Below are 14,003 nucleotides of genomic sequence, written 5' to 3'. Positions count from 1 at the left end.
GTTTTACAACCTTAGTTTTACTTAGGTATTAAATAATTAGAAGTAAATTGTAGCTGCTTGGATGTCTACGATAAAAATAAATCCTCTTATATGTTTACAATCAATCCCATGGATTTAATGTGGCAGCACAAACAAGCCGGTTTTGTGTACATCAATCCAAACTGGATTTTTTCCTATTTTTTTTATAAAATGTGTGTATTTGATGTGGTAGATGGTTGGAACTCTTTCCATATGCCAGACCCATCCATAATGAGCCAGATTTCACTCTCAGTCACATCAATATAAAGTGAGAGTAACTCCAGTGCATTTATACTGAGAAGAATCTGGCCCATTGTCTCACCCCAGGAACAAAACATTTCATGATCTGAAGGGACTTTGAAGATTTTAGATAGAAAGATTTATAAATGACATAACTTTCCCCAGAGGCTACATCTCCCTTGCTGGATATAATTGATGCTCATTTACACAAAAATTCTTATGGTCCAGCTAAATCTTAAAAGTATAGAATCTCAATTTGCTCTCACTTACATAAGTATCTATGAGGAATAACTCCACCAAAGTCAAAGGAGGTATCCTGGTACAAAACTAGCATAGGGGAGAGGATCATCCAGCCTACAGTGTCCCTGAGTAGTATTTTAATGAAGAAACCATTTTATCTGATTCTACTGCATCATCTTAGTTTACAGAATTGCAGTAAATTTCTCCATATGGTCATCCTGCTTACCATTACCTACTTTGTTTTCATGACTTCTGAATGTATATGACGAAAGCAAACACCGAAAATCACAATAAAATCATTCAGAAGATGTTTGTTTCTAATGGTCACCACCTGGGGTGAGTTCTCATCCAGTGTCCTTTTACACGCAAAGTACTGTAATTAGTAGGACCTTTACAGGATATTAAAAATGTAATAGAATATTTAGCACTAGTCTTGTCATCACGGCAATGCTTCCAAGCAGAGATGATAAGGAAAGACTGGCAAGGTATTTTTTTTAATGTACAGTTTAAAGAAAAAATATTGCTTCACTTTGTAAGTTTCAGTTCCATACTACCCCAGCTTCTGCTCAGTTCTCTGACCCTTTAATCAGGCTGCATTAACAGGCTGGATGGTGCTGGGGAGTGAAGGTCACTTTCCAACATGGCAATGGGGCTGATGCTCCGCTGAAGCTGGTGAGGGCTCCTCTCTGCTTCACCGAGCTGAGGCTTCCTACCACTGAGAAAATGTTGCCGGCAGCCTTGCTGTCTCTCCTCTTCCGCTACCATCTGTGCTGCTTTGTTGTTTGTTGCAGGCTGAGGCTGTGCATATGCTGGACGAAATGGATAAATATTACTCAGAGCCATCTGAGAACAGGGATAGCAACTAGCAAGAAAATTCAGAACAGAAGAGAACAGCAGCCATACTGACTCAGACCACTAGTCCATCTAGCCCAGTATCCTTTCTCCAACAGTATCAGAGCTTCAGAGGGAGTGTACAGAACAGGGCAATTTTTGAGAGATCCAGCCCTGTCTTCCTCTCCCAGCTTCTGCCAGTCAGAGGTTTAGGGTTGCCCTAAACATGGGGTTACTTACATCGCTGACCATCCTGGCTAATAGCCATTGATGTATCTATCCTCCATAAACTTATCGAGCTCTTTTTTGAACCCAGTTATACTTTTGGACTCCACATCCCATGGCAATGGGTTCCACAGGTTAATCGTGCATTTTGTGAAATAGTATTTCCTCTTGTCTGTATTAAACCTGCTGCTTATTAATTTCATTGGGTATCTCCTGGTTTGTTTGTTTTTTGTATCATGGGAAAGGATAAACAACTATTTTCTATTCACTTTTTTCCACACCATTCATGATTTTATAGACGTCTATCATATCCCCTTTAATGGTTTCTTTTCTAAGCTGAACAGCCCTAACCATTTTAGTCTCTCCTTTTATGGAAGCCGTTCCTTACCCTTGATCATCTTTGTTGAACCTTTTCCAGTTCCATTATATCCTTTTTGAGATAGGGCAACCAGAACTGGACACAGTATTCAAGGTGTGGGCACACCATCGAATTATATAGTGGCATTCTGACACTTTCTATTTTATTATCTATCCCTATTCCAATAGTTCCTAACATTCTGTTAGCGTTTTTGACTGCTGCTGCACACTGAGCTGAAGTTTTCAGAGAACTATCCACAATGATTCCAAGAGCTCTTTCTTGAGTGCTAGCAGCTTATTTAGAACCCATCATTAGTTGGGATTAGATTTTCCCAATGTGCATTATTTTGCACTTATCAATGCTGAGTTTCATCTGCCATTTTGTTGTCCAGTCACTCAATTTTGTCAGATCACTTTGTAACTCTTCACAGTCTGCTTGGGACTTAACTATCCTGAATAACTCATGGGAACCTTGAGAGGGAGTGGATGTGAAACAAACAAAACTGGAAATGTATCATTACGAATAAAACCCTGTGGTAAAAGAACATTAAAGGTTCCAGAGGAAAGCATTCAGAAGTGAGGAAAAAGCTTGAGATTTTAAGAAACAATTTTTCAAAGACTTATAACTTGGCCAGATTCCTGCTATAAAGCATTGAAATATGAGCACTTCAAGGAAATGGTGTAAGAATTCATTTTCACATGAGCAAAACAACACACAACCTTAAGGCAGACAGCTGCCATTGAGAATTTCAGCCCAAATAGTTAAAGTTGGACAAAGTTATAAGCAGCCGAGAACAGGGTCTTATAATGGAAAGTGTCAGGCATCCTTGTCTATAGGCGATACTACTAGCTGTGCCTATAATAATGGATGGTACTACTCTGTTCCCATCTTGTAGGCTGACCAGATGTCCCGATTTTAGAGAGACAGTCCCAGTATTTGGGGCTTTGTCTTACATAGACACCTATGACCCCCCACACACTCCTTGTCCTGATTTTTCACATCTGCTATCTGGTCACCCTGCCATAGAGAGTCCTTCATCTAAGCTTATCAAAGCAACTTAAAAAGTTGGATAAGCATTTAAGTATTATTCTCATTTATAGATAGAGAAACTGAGTTAGAGAAATCAAAGGGTAAATTCACCTTGTCCATGCGCAGCCTGAATAAATAAGCTTTGTACAATTAATTGAAGAAGGATTAAGGGTGGAATTCACCACCCATCGGTGCATTATGTAGGGCAGCTCTGCAGTCCTTCTTCAGCCAATACTCCAACAAAGGATCTGAACGTGGGGCTGTCAGCTCTGCAAGCATCTTCCTTACGTGTTTGTGGCCACAATATGCATATAGCCTTGGGCCCCCTTCACCATGACACTGCTCCTCCTCCATCCCACCCCCAGTTGACCCACTTCCACAATAGCCATGTGGAAGCCCATCTCCACTTCACTCTCAATATGACTGCTCAACGACTAACCTTTCACACACAGAAGCATGGCAGTTTAACTGGACTGGGGGTGTCTGCTATCCCTGTTAGCATAGGGGTGAACTTTACCCTAAATAAATTGATCAAGGGCTCTCATCAAATAGGAGGCCATGTTGGGAACAGAACCCTGGTGCCATAGTTCCCAGTCTCCTGTTCTACCACTAGAATCTCCACCTCTCACAACATTCGTGCTTTGGAAAATTGGAGGATTTAAAAATGCTAGTCCGGTCAGGCTCTTTGGAAAATCTCTCTCGGTGTCTATCTGCACTTTTAGGTGTCTAAATACCTTTGCAAATCTGGCCCTGTGTGTTTATAAATTGCTGCAGAGAGAATTTGGTTCCCTGATAACTGCTGTAGACATGAGTTAAATATGAGCACTGAGAGGACTGGTTCAGTACATCAAGCCTTTCCTCCATCAGTTGCCAGTTCAAATCCAGCCCTGGTCAGCTGTCAATGAATCCAGCTGACAGCTGAAAGGCAGCATGCTCTAAATGAAAAAGCACAAGCGTCAGGAACTCCTGGGTTCCATGCCAGGACTGCCGCTGATTTAGTGTATCTTTTCCAAGGTCAGACTTCCCCCATCTGTACAACGCAGATAACGCCTGGTTGCTTGCATTACAGGGGTGTTGCGAGGAGGCTTCAAAAGTTAATGTTTGTACAGTGCTTTGAACATGGAAGTGCTAAATAAATACAAACACAGTGCTATTATTCTCAGAATCTGATGGCTGGTTATTCGGATGTCTGTGCGAAAGTACTGGTCTCTGCCCAGCTCCTAATGGATAATGTGTGCGCACATCACAAAATCATCAGCACTGGCACTAAACAGACCACGTGATGTGTGTCAGCAGGGATCAAGGACTGAATGGGCATTATGCAGTGAGGTAAGTGATGCTTACTAGTGCCAAGTGGCCTTAAACTGGCCCCGGATTCCCATGGGGGACCCCTGTGTAAGTTGTCTCCTAGACCAGCTACCCCCTGATCCTGATGTAAGGGGCAGGAGGGAGCATGTCAAGGATGGGCTAAGGTCATAGGGGCATGGCAGAGCTGAGCTCCACCTATGGCTGATACTCTATTGGTGTTAAGGACTTTGTGCCAGGGCTATGCCCTGAAATCAAGACACCTCTACCAGCTCCCTGGCACCTGCTGCCCTCCAATATGGTGGAGAATCAGGGCCAGGGAATGCAAGTGGACATTAAGAGTTCAATATTCAGTGCAGCTTTCAACTCCTTAATCTAAATGTAAATGTCATTAATTCCAGCTGAATAACACAAAGTCATTGGGAGAGACTCAGTGACATAAACAAAGAAATACAGCTTTTGTGAAAAAAAGAACAAAGTTCTCAGTGTGTTTATGAGTAAAATTATCACATCTGCTCAGGCTCACGACCCACTAGAGGAGCAGTATTTTTGGCTCAAGGAGCACATCTAGGCTCCTTACTTCCTCATTATTCTCCTGGCAGAACAGACTACTGCATTTCAGGATGTGGCTCACTTATGCCTTGTCTGTGAATTGCCGCTATAGGCTGGAACTGTTTACACTGTAACTAGCAATTTACCTCTATCTCAAGCAAGAAGATCCTTCTTAAACATCAACAAACGAGATCTCTCCAAGATGAAGACTGCACTTGTACATCAGTACCCCAACCTGACTGTGAAGCTGTCGGATTGTAATGTTGCCTCCTCGCTAAGGGGCCAGGAATGACCTCTTTTGTGCATACTGTTGTACTGTAACTCTGAGGGACTGCTGTATACAAGGACACACTCTGCTGCGAAAGCTGTTAGATTTTTTCCAAGTAAAGCTGCTGCCAAAGATTAAAGAAAACCCTACTCACCGGACTCCGAAGAGCATGAGTGACCGCGATCTGACGTCTCACAGTCCCTTAGATCGACAGCTCTGCGTTCCCTGTGACCGTTTCGTGCCATCACAACAATGAACTGGAAAACATATACAAATCTAGTAGACAGTCTATTGTTCTTTGCAGAGTAACATACAGTGAGCCACACTCATAAGGGGAGGGATCGCTCAGTGGTTTGAGCCTTGGCCTGCTAAACCCAGGGTTGTGAGTTCAATCTTTGAGGGGGCCCTTTAGGGGATCTGGGGCAAAAACTGGGGATTGGTCCTGCTTTGAGCAGGGGGGCTGGACTAGATGACCTCGTGAGGCCCCTTCCAACCCTGAGAGTCTGTGATTCTAAACAGTAGCCATTGTGCTGCACGGGCAGCATGCTCAGCCCACAGGGTGGAGCAAAGTGCCTAATGTCCTCCAGCACCAGTCCCTTCTCTCCAGCTAATTAGGTTGCTGAACTGAAAGCACACCTGTTAAGTCTCCCAGTTTCCCTGGAAGTGTCTGCTCCTAGGTTCCTGAGCACATTTTCAATGAGCCTTTTGGGAACCTAGGAGAAGGCATCTGAAATCAGCCCACAGGCTCTGCCCAGTCCCAGGGACTTGGGGCCTAACTCCCCTTTATTTCCAAGCAAGGCACCTCAGCACTTTTGTAAATCTCCAGATGTCTATCTGCAACTTTACGCATCTACATACCTGTAAAAATCTGCCCCCTACTCTTCCTTTCTCTTTGGGGAGTGAGTCACCAGCTGCTCAGCAGCACAGAGAGCCAGGTCTGCAGGCAATGGCCACTAGGCAGCAGCTCAGAACAGGAGAGAGAGGAAATCCTCCAGAGCAGGTGAGGAAGAAAGCATGATTGTGACTCCCAGTTCCTAGCACATACTCCATGGGCATAAGGAAGAAGGAGACCTTGCCCCTTCTGGAGGTTAGGAGACAAGAGTAATTCTGCCCCAAGGGAGATGGGGAAATTCAACAGAGCAGTGTGAGGGAAGAACCAGAAAGAACAGAGTGAAAAGGCGTGGGAGACAAAGATAAAGGGGAATGGAGAAACTGGCCGTGAGGGATAGCTAAAAAGAGGGGAGGGAAATGGAAGAGGGATGTTCACAGATGAGAGCCAGAGGGAAGGTAAGGAGGGAGAAATTGGAGCAATATTTGATGTTGGCCTGGGGGGCATTGATTCACATGCAAAAAATCTCCAGACCTACAGCTGTAACAGGCATCCGGTGGACTCTGCATTATGTTGCAGATATTTGAAAGGCTGCTTCAAAGTAGAGCTAAACTTGCTGGATTACAGGTCTCAGAATAAACTAAACCCAGAATAGGCTCGTCCAACAGTTTGCCAAGGATCCCACACCTCCTGAGTGAACCTGGCTTGGTTTATGAGATTGCCTACAAAAAAACCTCTGCAAAATACACATCTTAATGTGGGTTTGACAAAAACATGGTGAAAACTGACAGTTTCAATTGAGTTTGTGTTTATTTGAATCTGAAAGTCTATATGAAACTCAAGGTTGTGAACTCCCTTAGTGTGAAAGTGAAGGAATTGTTGGCATAAACCCCACATGCAGCAAACTGCCATGTTTTGCACAACGCTAGTTGCAACCATTCTCCCTCAGCTGGAAGGATGGCGGCAGAGAGAGGACATTGGCATAGGGTGCAGGAGTAATTGAACCATTTTACCCAAGCAGTTCCAGTAACTGACGCCATGGCAATTGATTGCAGCTGGTGGGAAACGTTAGACCCCTTACATGCATGTGGGCTCCACATCAACTCCACATATTTCACAGCTGGGGGTGTGCGGGTGGGCCCAAATAGGGACAAGGCATGGAAGCTGCCTTGCACCTGGCCCAGAGATCAGAGAGCAGATTCCATTCTCCCAAATCCTCTTTTAGCTATACAAACACTGCTTACTGGGACCATTTACCAGGAAAGGGGTGAATTTCATTAACAGTTTACAGCTCCAGGTAGCATCAGTAGCATTATTTATTACATGTATTCTCATAGCATATGATCCACCCACTATTTAAGTAAGTCATTATTAAATAATATTATTAACCATTTACACTTTGGTAGCACCCAAAGACCCTAACCAGGATTGGTGCCCTATTGTGCTGGGAGCAATAAAGGCACAGCTGAAGAGACAGTCTCTGCCCCAGAAAGTAACTGAATTTTCTTTTTAAATAAAACCCACAAAGCTTATAATTCTGAGTGAATAGTAGGAGTGGATTACTGTCCAATGCTTTTCTTGGCAATAATGCTGTTCCCATGCCAAGTATGTGTGAAGATGCCATGGTACTTAATCCTCATGGCTACATCATCATTGAGCAAATTAAATGCATGATGCAAAAGTAATCTACTACTTCTAAGAGAAAGTAATAGTAGTGGGGCAGTGATTACTTGCTGAGCCAGTAACAAGTCATTTGAAATTAATTACTTTATTAAATATATTTTTACAACCCCCAGTAGAAGAACGTAGGTGGTGAAATTCATCACTAGAATGTATATTAGGCAGGTCGGATTTGTTTCTGTTGACTCAGTTAATTGTTTAGCTGTTTAATTACCCCCATACTCAATGCAAACGTCGTCATCAGTTGATATTAGCTGCAGGGACAGATGCTGGTGAGGGCTGTGCTGATCAGCCGGAGGCCACCTAATACACAGGCTTTTCTCAGTCCAAGCCAACAGGCTTTTCTCGATTCCAACAAATGTTTCTGATTTCCCAAACATCAGCTACTTTGCAAACTGTGTTTTTCTTCTCTGCCCATGAACAAGTGCCAGCATGGCTCAGATTCATCGCATTTGCTATCTGATACCTGCAGGAACAAAGTGCCGACTGGCTCAGCAACTGAAACGCTGGTAATAAAAGGTCCACAGCAGCACGAGGCCTCACCAGCTAAAGAATTATTTCACGCTGCAACCATGGTCAAGTCAATTCAACATGCCTTGCATATGTTAAACCACACGTTTCAGTGGCCACCCACTTGCAAACACAGCCTTCAGTCCAGTCCATTTGCAAAATGTCATTTTACTGTTGCTTAAAACAATCTTCAGAGCAGATACATATTACATGCTATTTAAAATCTTCCAGCCCCTCACAGGTATTAATTTACAAACAAACCTGGCAAGGCCTGTAAATGGAATCACTCTGGACTTGGAGACTTGGTGCAATAGTTTCAAGATAGGAACTTTTTATTCAAGATCAAATCTAGAATTAAACCTAATATCTCAATTATTTAAAAAACAAAACAAAAAACATTTAGGGCCTGAGCCTCTTTTACACTAAGGCCTGGTCTATACACAGTTTTTGTAATGGTATAACTATGTAGGTAAGGGATGTGAGTTTTTTTTTAACTGAAATAGTTATACTGATACAACTTGTAATGTGGACACAGTTATACTGCAATACAGCTACCTTACATTGGTCTAGCTTATTGCCTTTCCCATACAAGAATAAATTATTCCACTATATGAGTGCTGAATCCACATTGCAGAGAGGTGGGAGACAGGGGGGCAATGTACTGCTTTAATTATACTGGAAAGCTGTATAACTTGTGTGTGTAGATAAGGCTTTAGGCCACTTTACACTACCCTGGCAGTGAAAAGCTGTCTTAAAGCAAATGTCAGTGTATCCATATTTGCAAAGTGTGTAATTTAGGACCACTTTAAGGTTCGGTTACTGTGTCAGAGCAGTATAAAATAGCCTTAGTGTAAATGAAAATCAAGCCCATAGTGACAGGTTTCAGAGTAGCAGCCATGTTAGTCTGTATCCGCAAAAAGAAAAGGAGTACTTGTGGCACCTTAGAGACTAACAAATTTATTTGAACATAAGCTTTCGTGAGCTACAGCTCACTTCCAATGAAAGCTCACGAAAGCTTATGCTCAAATAAATTTGTTAGTCTCTAAGGTGCCGTAAGCCCATAATGTAGATTTTATGGGGCCAAATTATCTCTATTACACTGGTGCAACCCCAGTGACTTCAACAGACTTGGACAAGTCTGACCACGAGGAGAATTTGACCCTCTGCATCAAGAAAAAATGACTAAAAGAATATTTTATATTCGCTCACGCCTAAGCTGCCATAATAGATTGGATGTTTGTCTTTTCAAGCCTGCTTCTGATACAAAGGTATTTAACTGCATCAAACCCAAATATAAAGTTCGACATCTCGCCCAGCATGCAGAATACTTGGCTTCCAAGAAAACTTTTACAGGGAGGGCATACTTTCCTGTGAAAATAACTCAGTGATATGCCATGTCATCACTTTGCCATTTCCTTAATTTAGAACACAGTTCCAACTGTTGTGTTCAAAGCTAACAATAACACTGGCTAATGGTTGTAATATATTCAGGCAGCTGTGAACTTTGCGGGATAACAATGAGGTAAGATGAACTATGGTTCACAGCAAAGTATTTGATGACTCTAGCAGTTATTTAATATAGTTAAGATGAGAATTATTTGATGGATAATCTCAAGTGGATCCCTAATACCCTTTGATCCTTCCTACTTCCATATTAATATAGTTACCCGAGGCTTATTGCTAGTAGGTGTCACGTTCTCACTGTCGGCACTGCTGCTGGCATTTCTTATCGCTTCTGCGTATGGGTTCTTCTTATAGAAGTTCTGACTTCTGCAACAGAACAAAAGCCCCGACAAATTAACTGTCACTGGGAGGAACAGATGCCATTTTACTTTTACGTTTTATTTTATTGGCGAAGGGTAATATTTTGCTAATACTGACAAATGAGTGAATGTATTTTGTTTTCTTTCATACAGACCAATTAGTACATTACTACTAATTACAGATGTGTGGTTAAAAAGTCCTGACTTGACAAAAGTGGAATGGTTCAAACAGTAGTAGGTACAGTAATAAAATGTTTGTGACAATGTGCCTTCAATATCATGTAGTTTATAAAAATAACAAGGATTTGGGAGGGAATAGTAAACAAATATAAGATTGTTTATTATTGTAATATTTGTTTATTTACAAATTTGGCTTTTTCCCTCTTTATTAAAAGGCCAGATACTCAGGGCTACGCATGCACAAATGCTATGACCGTGTGTCCAGTCACTGTAATTGTGTGTGCAAGTCAGGGAAGTAAATATGCATGCATTCTTGCATGGTTATTTGAGCGTATACAATTCTGAAAATCCAGCCCTCCTTTTTATTCATTGTTTTTCCACGAATGACATCAACAAAAGTTCAGAAAATCATATAGTAAATATTACTAATAATCTAGAGTACTCAAAATTCTAAGAACTAAAACATTTTCTGGAGTAAGCCTACCAGAGATAGTTATATAAGAGGAAAACTGTTTAGTTCTGAAAAAAGCCAATCATATTATTAAGAGGAGAAAAAAAGATACAAGTAATCAGATCTAAGTGGTCAATTTCACAATTCAAAGGCACTATTTTAGCAGTTGAACAATGATCACTGTAGTATAAGACTGAAAATGACTATGACTCCCATTTCGGAAAAGCATCCCTATTGAGGAACAGAGTTTGAACACCTACTTCATTTTAAGCGGGTGCTTAAGTGGTTTCCTGAATTGGGATCACAGACAGAATACATTTACTAGAAAACACAAACAGCTTTTCTCCTGATAAACGTTAACTAGAGTAGTTAATACTTTAGCTATCATCCATGCTCTCTCCTAAACTTAACTTGGGAGATGTCTCCAGATTAATCCTAGTGGAAACCGAGTTACTGCATCTGATAAGCTCTACCTTTAATGCCAGTTACCAATTGATCTTTATTAGATTAAATGAAAATCTTCCTCTTTATTTCACCTTTCTTTTACATGTTAATTAGCTATTTGTATCATGCCCATAACTATCATATTTTGTCACATTTATAGAAATTAAATACAAACCAAAAATTGTCTTCTGGTGGAGATAAGTCAGACCCATCCCCACCATAGATAGTAAGTACCTCCCTGTAGCTACTGACCCTAGAAACTAAACATGAGACTAAGAGGAGGTGTCCTGCACTGCATCCTGCACCCTAGGCTCTGATGTATCGCTGGAGAAAGTTAATTCCAAAGCCAAGGACTCTCCCCCAAGAGTGATAGACTCCAAGAGGATCAAATGTAGAAAAATCCCCCTGTCAGGGGACAGGATGGAAGAGAGATAGTATTTCATGAAGCCACATGTGAACCACTTGGCACTCTACGGACAACTGTCAAAGGGAGCTAGTGCCCGACAGTTCCAGAAGTGACTCAGGCCCACAGCAAAACTCACACACAGGAACTACGTGCTCATAACAGCCTATCCCAGTTAAAAGGATTGTTTGAATTCTATTGTTCATTTTTTAAGCATACAGAACACATGCTAGAACAACTAGGCAGGTTTGAGGATCTCCATGTGTAATTTTGAGAACAATTTGAAGAGGCAGTGACACCAGTTGACTGAGCATGATCTTGGAACCAGGAACTTCTCAATTCTAATCCCAGCTGTGCCACTGACTTGCCCTGTGACCTTGGGCAAGTCACTTTTTCTCACCTGTCAAATAGGGATATTAATACCTCCCAGCTTCAAAGAAGTGACATGAGGCTTATCCAGCTGCAGCACTATAAAAATGCAAGGTGCTAAATATTAACAACAATAATTCTGTTTTATTTGACCATATCCACTAAACAAATTGACACAGTGCATCAATTCTTTTGCCTTCTACATTATAAATTTTGGAGGTGAATAAACATAGTTTTCCTTAGATTCTTGCAATTATAAAGAGATACGAGTTTGTGTTTTATGGGGGGAGAGTACAAGTATTACCAATCGGTTCATGGAATGTAATCAATATGTTTCAAAATATACTCAGCTACAAGAAAAAACAAAACAGCAATTTCAATCGAAATATTGGTTTCTAGGCTCCACTTAAATAGGGATTTTAGATCAGTAGTTTCATTTTGATCTAGTTGGGCTAGTAATAGCTGTAGTACAAAGCCAGTCAAGCATATAACTGAAAACTTGCTCTTGAGGTAAACAGTTATATTGATCAAAACCATCTGATAAAGAAGAAAAGTAAATCAGGGCAAAATGACAAAGATTTTGTTTTTAACAGAGTGCAGCCACGAAAGAAAAGGAAAAAAAGGGAAAAAAATATACTGTATCAGTGAATATCCCTGCACCTTCAAGCCATCTGTATTTTTCACTTTGTTAAAATGACAGCTTCAATTAAAGACACAGAGTTAAGAAACCCTCACTCTGTTCATTTATTCTATATACATAATTCAGCTGACTTGTCTTTGAATCCCAAATCATGAAAACAGGCCAACCTGCAATTAGGTTTAAATCCAGGACTCTAAAATCAGTCAATAGAACATAAGAAATATGGCAGCACTTCCAGTTCTTTGGTCTAATATACTATGAATAATTAAATAAGAAAAAAATTACGTTAACTTCAATGGCTATTTGTGTTTAATGGACTCTGATCTTTAAAAACATACACACGCATACATACACCCACACATACTAGTAGGCAGGTTTATTTCCTTCTTTTTGATCTATGCAGGAGGAGGGTGTCTTGATTTGGCTGCTGGGTATTTTGCTCCAAGTACAAACTATAAGATTGTACTATAGCCTCCGAGAACAGTTGGGTGATGAGGTCCTTAAATACAGATACAGGTATTTGCATGAGAATTTCCTTTCCTAGAGTTTGATCCTGCTTTCTCAGCTCCCGGTGACACCCTGGCAAGTTGGGGGCTGCAATATATTGTAAGACTGAGACCCTCTGTCATCTATAGGAACAGTTTGTTTATAAATAACATGTTGATTATAGGGCATTTTCTCACCAAAAGGCAGCCCATCCCTGTGCAATCCCTAAGAGGCATTAGAGATTGATGGGAGAACTTTCCCAACAGAGACACCGTAGAAGACACATCCCTGTTGCTGATGCTTCCAGTACCTGGCAAGCTGCTGCTTCCACATGCTCTGCTACATGTATCGTTGCAGCGCCTTGGTGATAAAAGGGGAACATATCTGATCTTCCCAGGCCAAGAAAATTCTCAGGCACAGCCCCTGCCCAACCTCACAGGATGGCTATCACAGAAAAGGCAAAGCCCTACCAATTGCTTTGCAGCTCTGCAGTACTGAAGAGAAACCTTAGGGGAAAAATATGCATTATAGGGCATGCGTCTGAACTTCCTCGTCAATACAAATTATGGATCCTCTTCAAACCTAATAGGATCTATTCTTCTTCTCCCTCAACACATGTAACTCTCATTAATGTCAATGTGTGTACTGCAAACAAGGGAGTGGAGCTCAGATGCCTAAGGATTGTGAATAATTCATAGGATAAATTACCCAAAAGAAAAAAAGAGCAAAATACATGTGGGGCCAGATCCTCAGCTGCTGTAAACTGGCATAGCCCCTATACTTCACCATTAGTTATGCAAGAACTGCTTGGTACCTCAGAGTTGTGTTGTAAATTTGTGATTGAAAGTTTTACCTGTAACAGTAAGCAGCAAGAGATCCCAGGAGGAGCAGCAGGATCAGCACAACTATACAAACTGCAATTGTGATGTTCCGCTTCTTTATTTGCTCCACATGCTGCTGTTCCCACCATTCCAAGTCGCTGAACTGACAGCGCTCCCCCACGTAACCAGTCACACAGCTATCAAAAAAGCAAATGAGCACACACAGTAACCAATGATGGAAAAGAAAAATGTCACTGTTTGAATCACCTTTGGTGTTGCTTCATCAAGTGCAACCCTTATGGAAGAGTCTTGGAAAGTTTAACAGGGATTAAATAAACCAAGAGGGTTTTACAGAAATTTC

General features: G+C 41.3%; 1 protein-coding gene across 1 annotated transcript in view; it reads right to left on the bottom strand.

Annotated features, from left to right (window-relative positions):
- Window positions 1-1,080: 1,080 nt before the first annotated feature.
- Window positions 1,081-14,003, bottom strand: part of EGF (epidermal growth factor) — an 85,048-nt gene continuing 72,125 nt past the window's right edge. Inside the window, exons 22-25 of the mRNA XM_077814404.1 lie at window positions 13,675-13,839; window positions 9,753-9,855; window positions 5,221-5,323; window positions 1,081-1,307 (exon numbers count right to left, since the gene is read on the bottom strand). Of these exons, the coding sequence (XP_077670530.1) occupies window positions 1,081-1,307; window positions 5,221-5,323; window positions 9,753-9,855; window positions 13,675-13,839 (598 nt within the window). The remainder of the gene's footprint in view (window positions 1,308-5,220; window positions 5,324-9,752; window positions 9,856-13,674; window positions 13,840-14,003) is intronic.

This window comes from Eretmochelys imbricata, chromosome 4, assembly GCF_965152235.1.
Source record: "Eretmochelys imbricata isolate rEreImb1 chromosome 4, rEreImb1.hap1, whole genome shotgun sequence".
NCBI classification, from domain to species: domain Eukaryota; kingdom Metazoa; phylum Chordata; order Testudines; family Cheloniidae; genus Eretmochelys; species Eretmochelys imbricata.
Note: the sequence above shows the minus strand (reverse complement) of the source record. Positions and strands in the feature narration are given on the sequence as shown.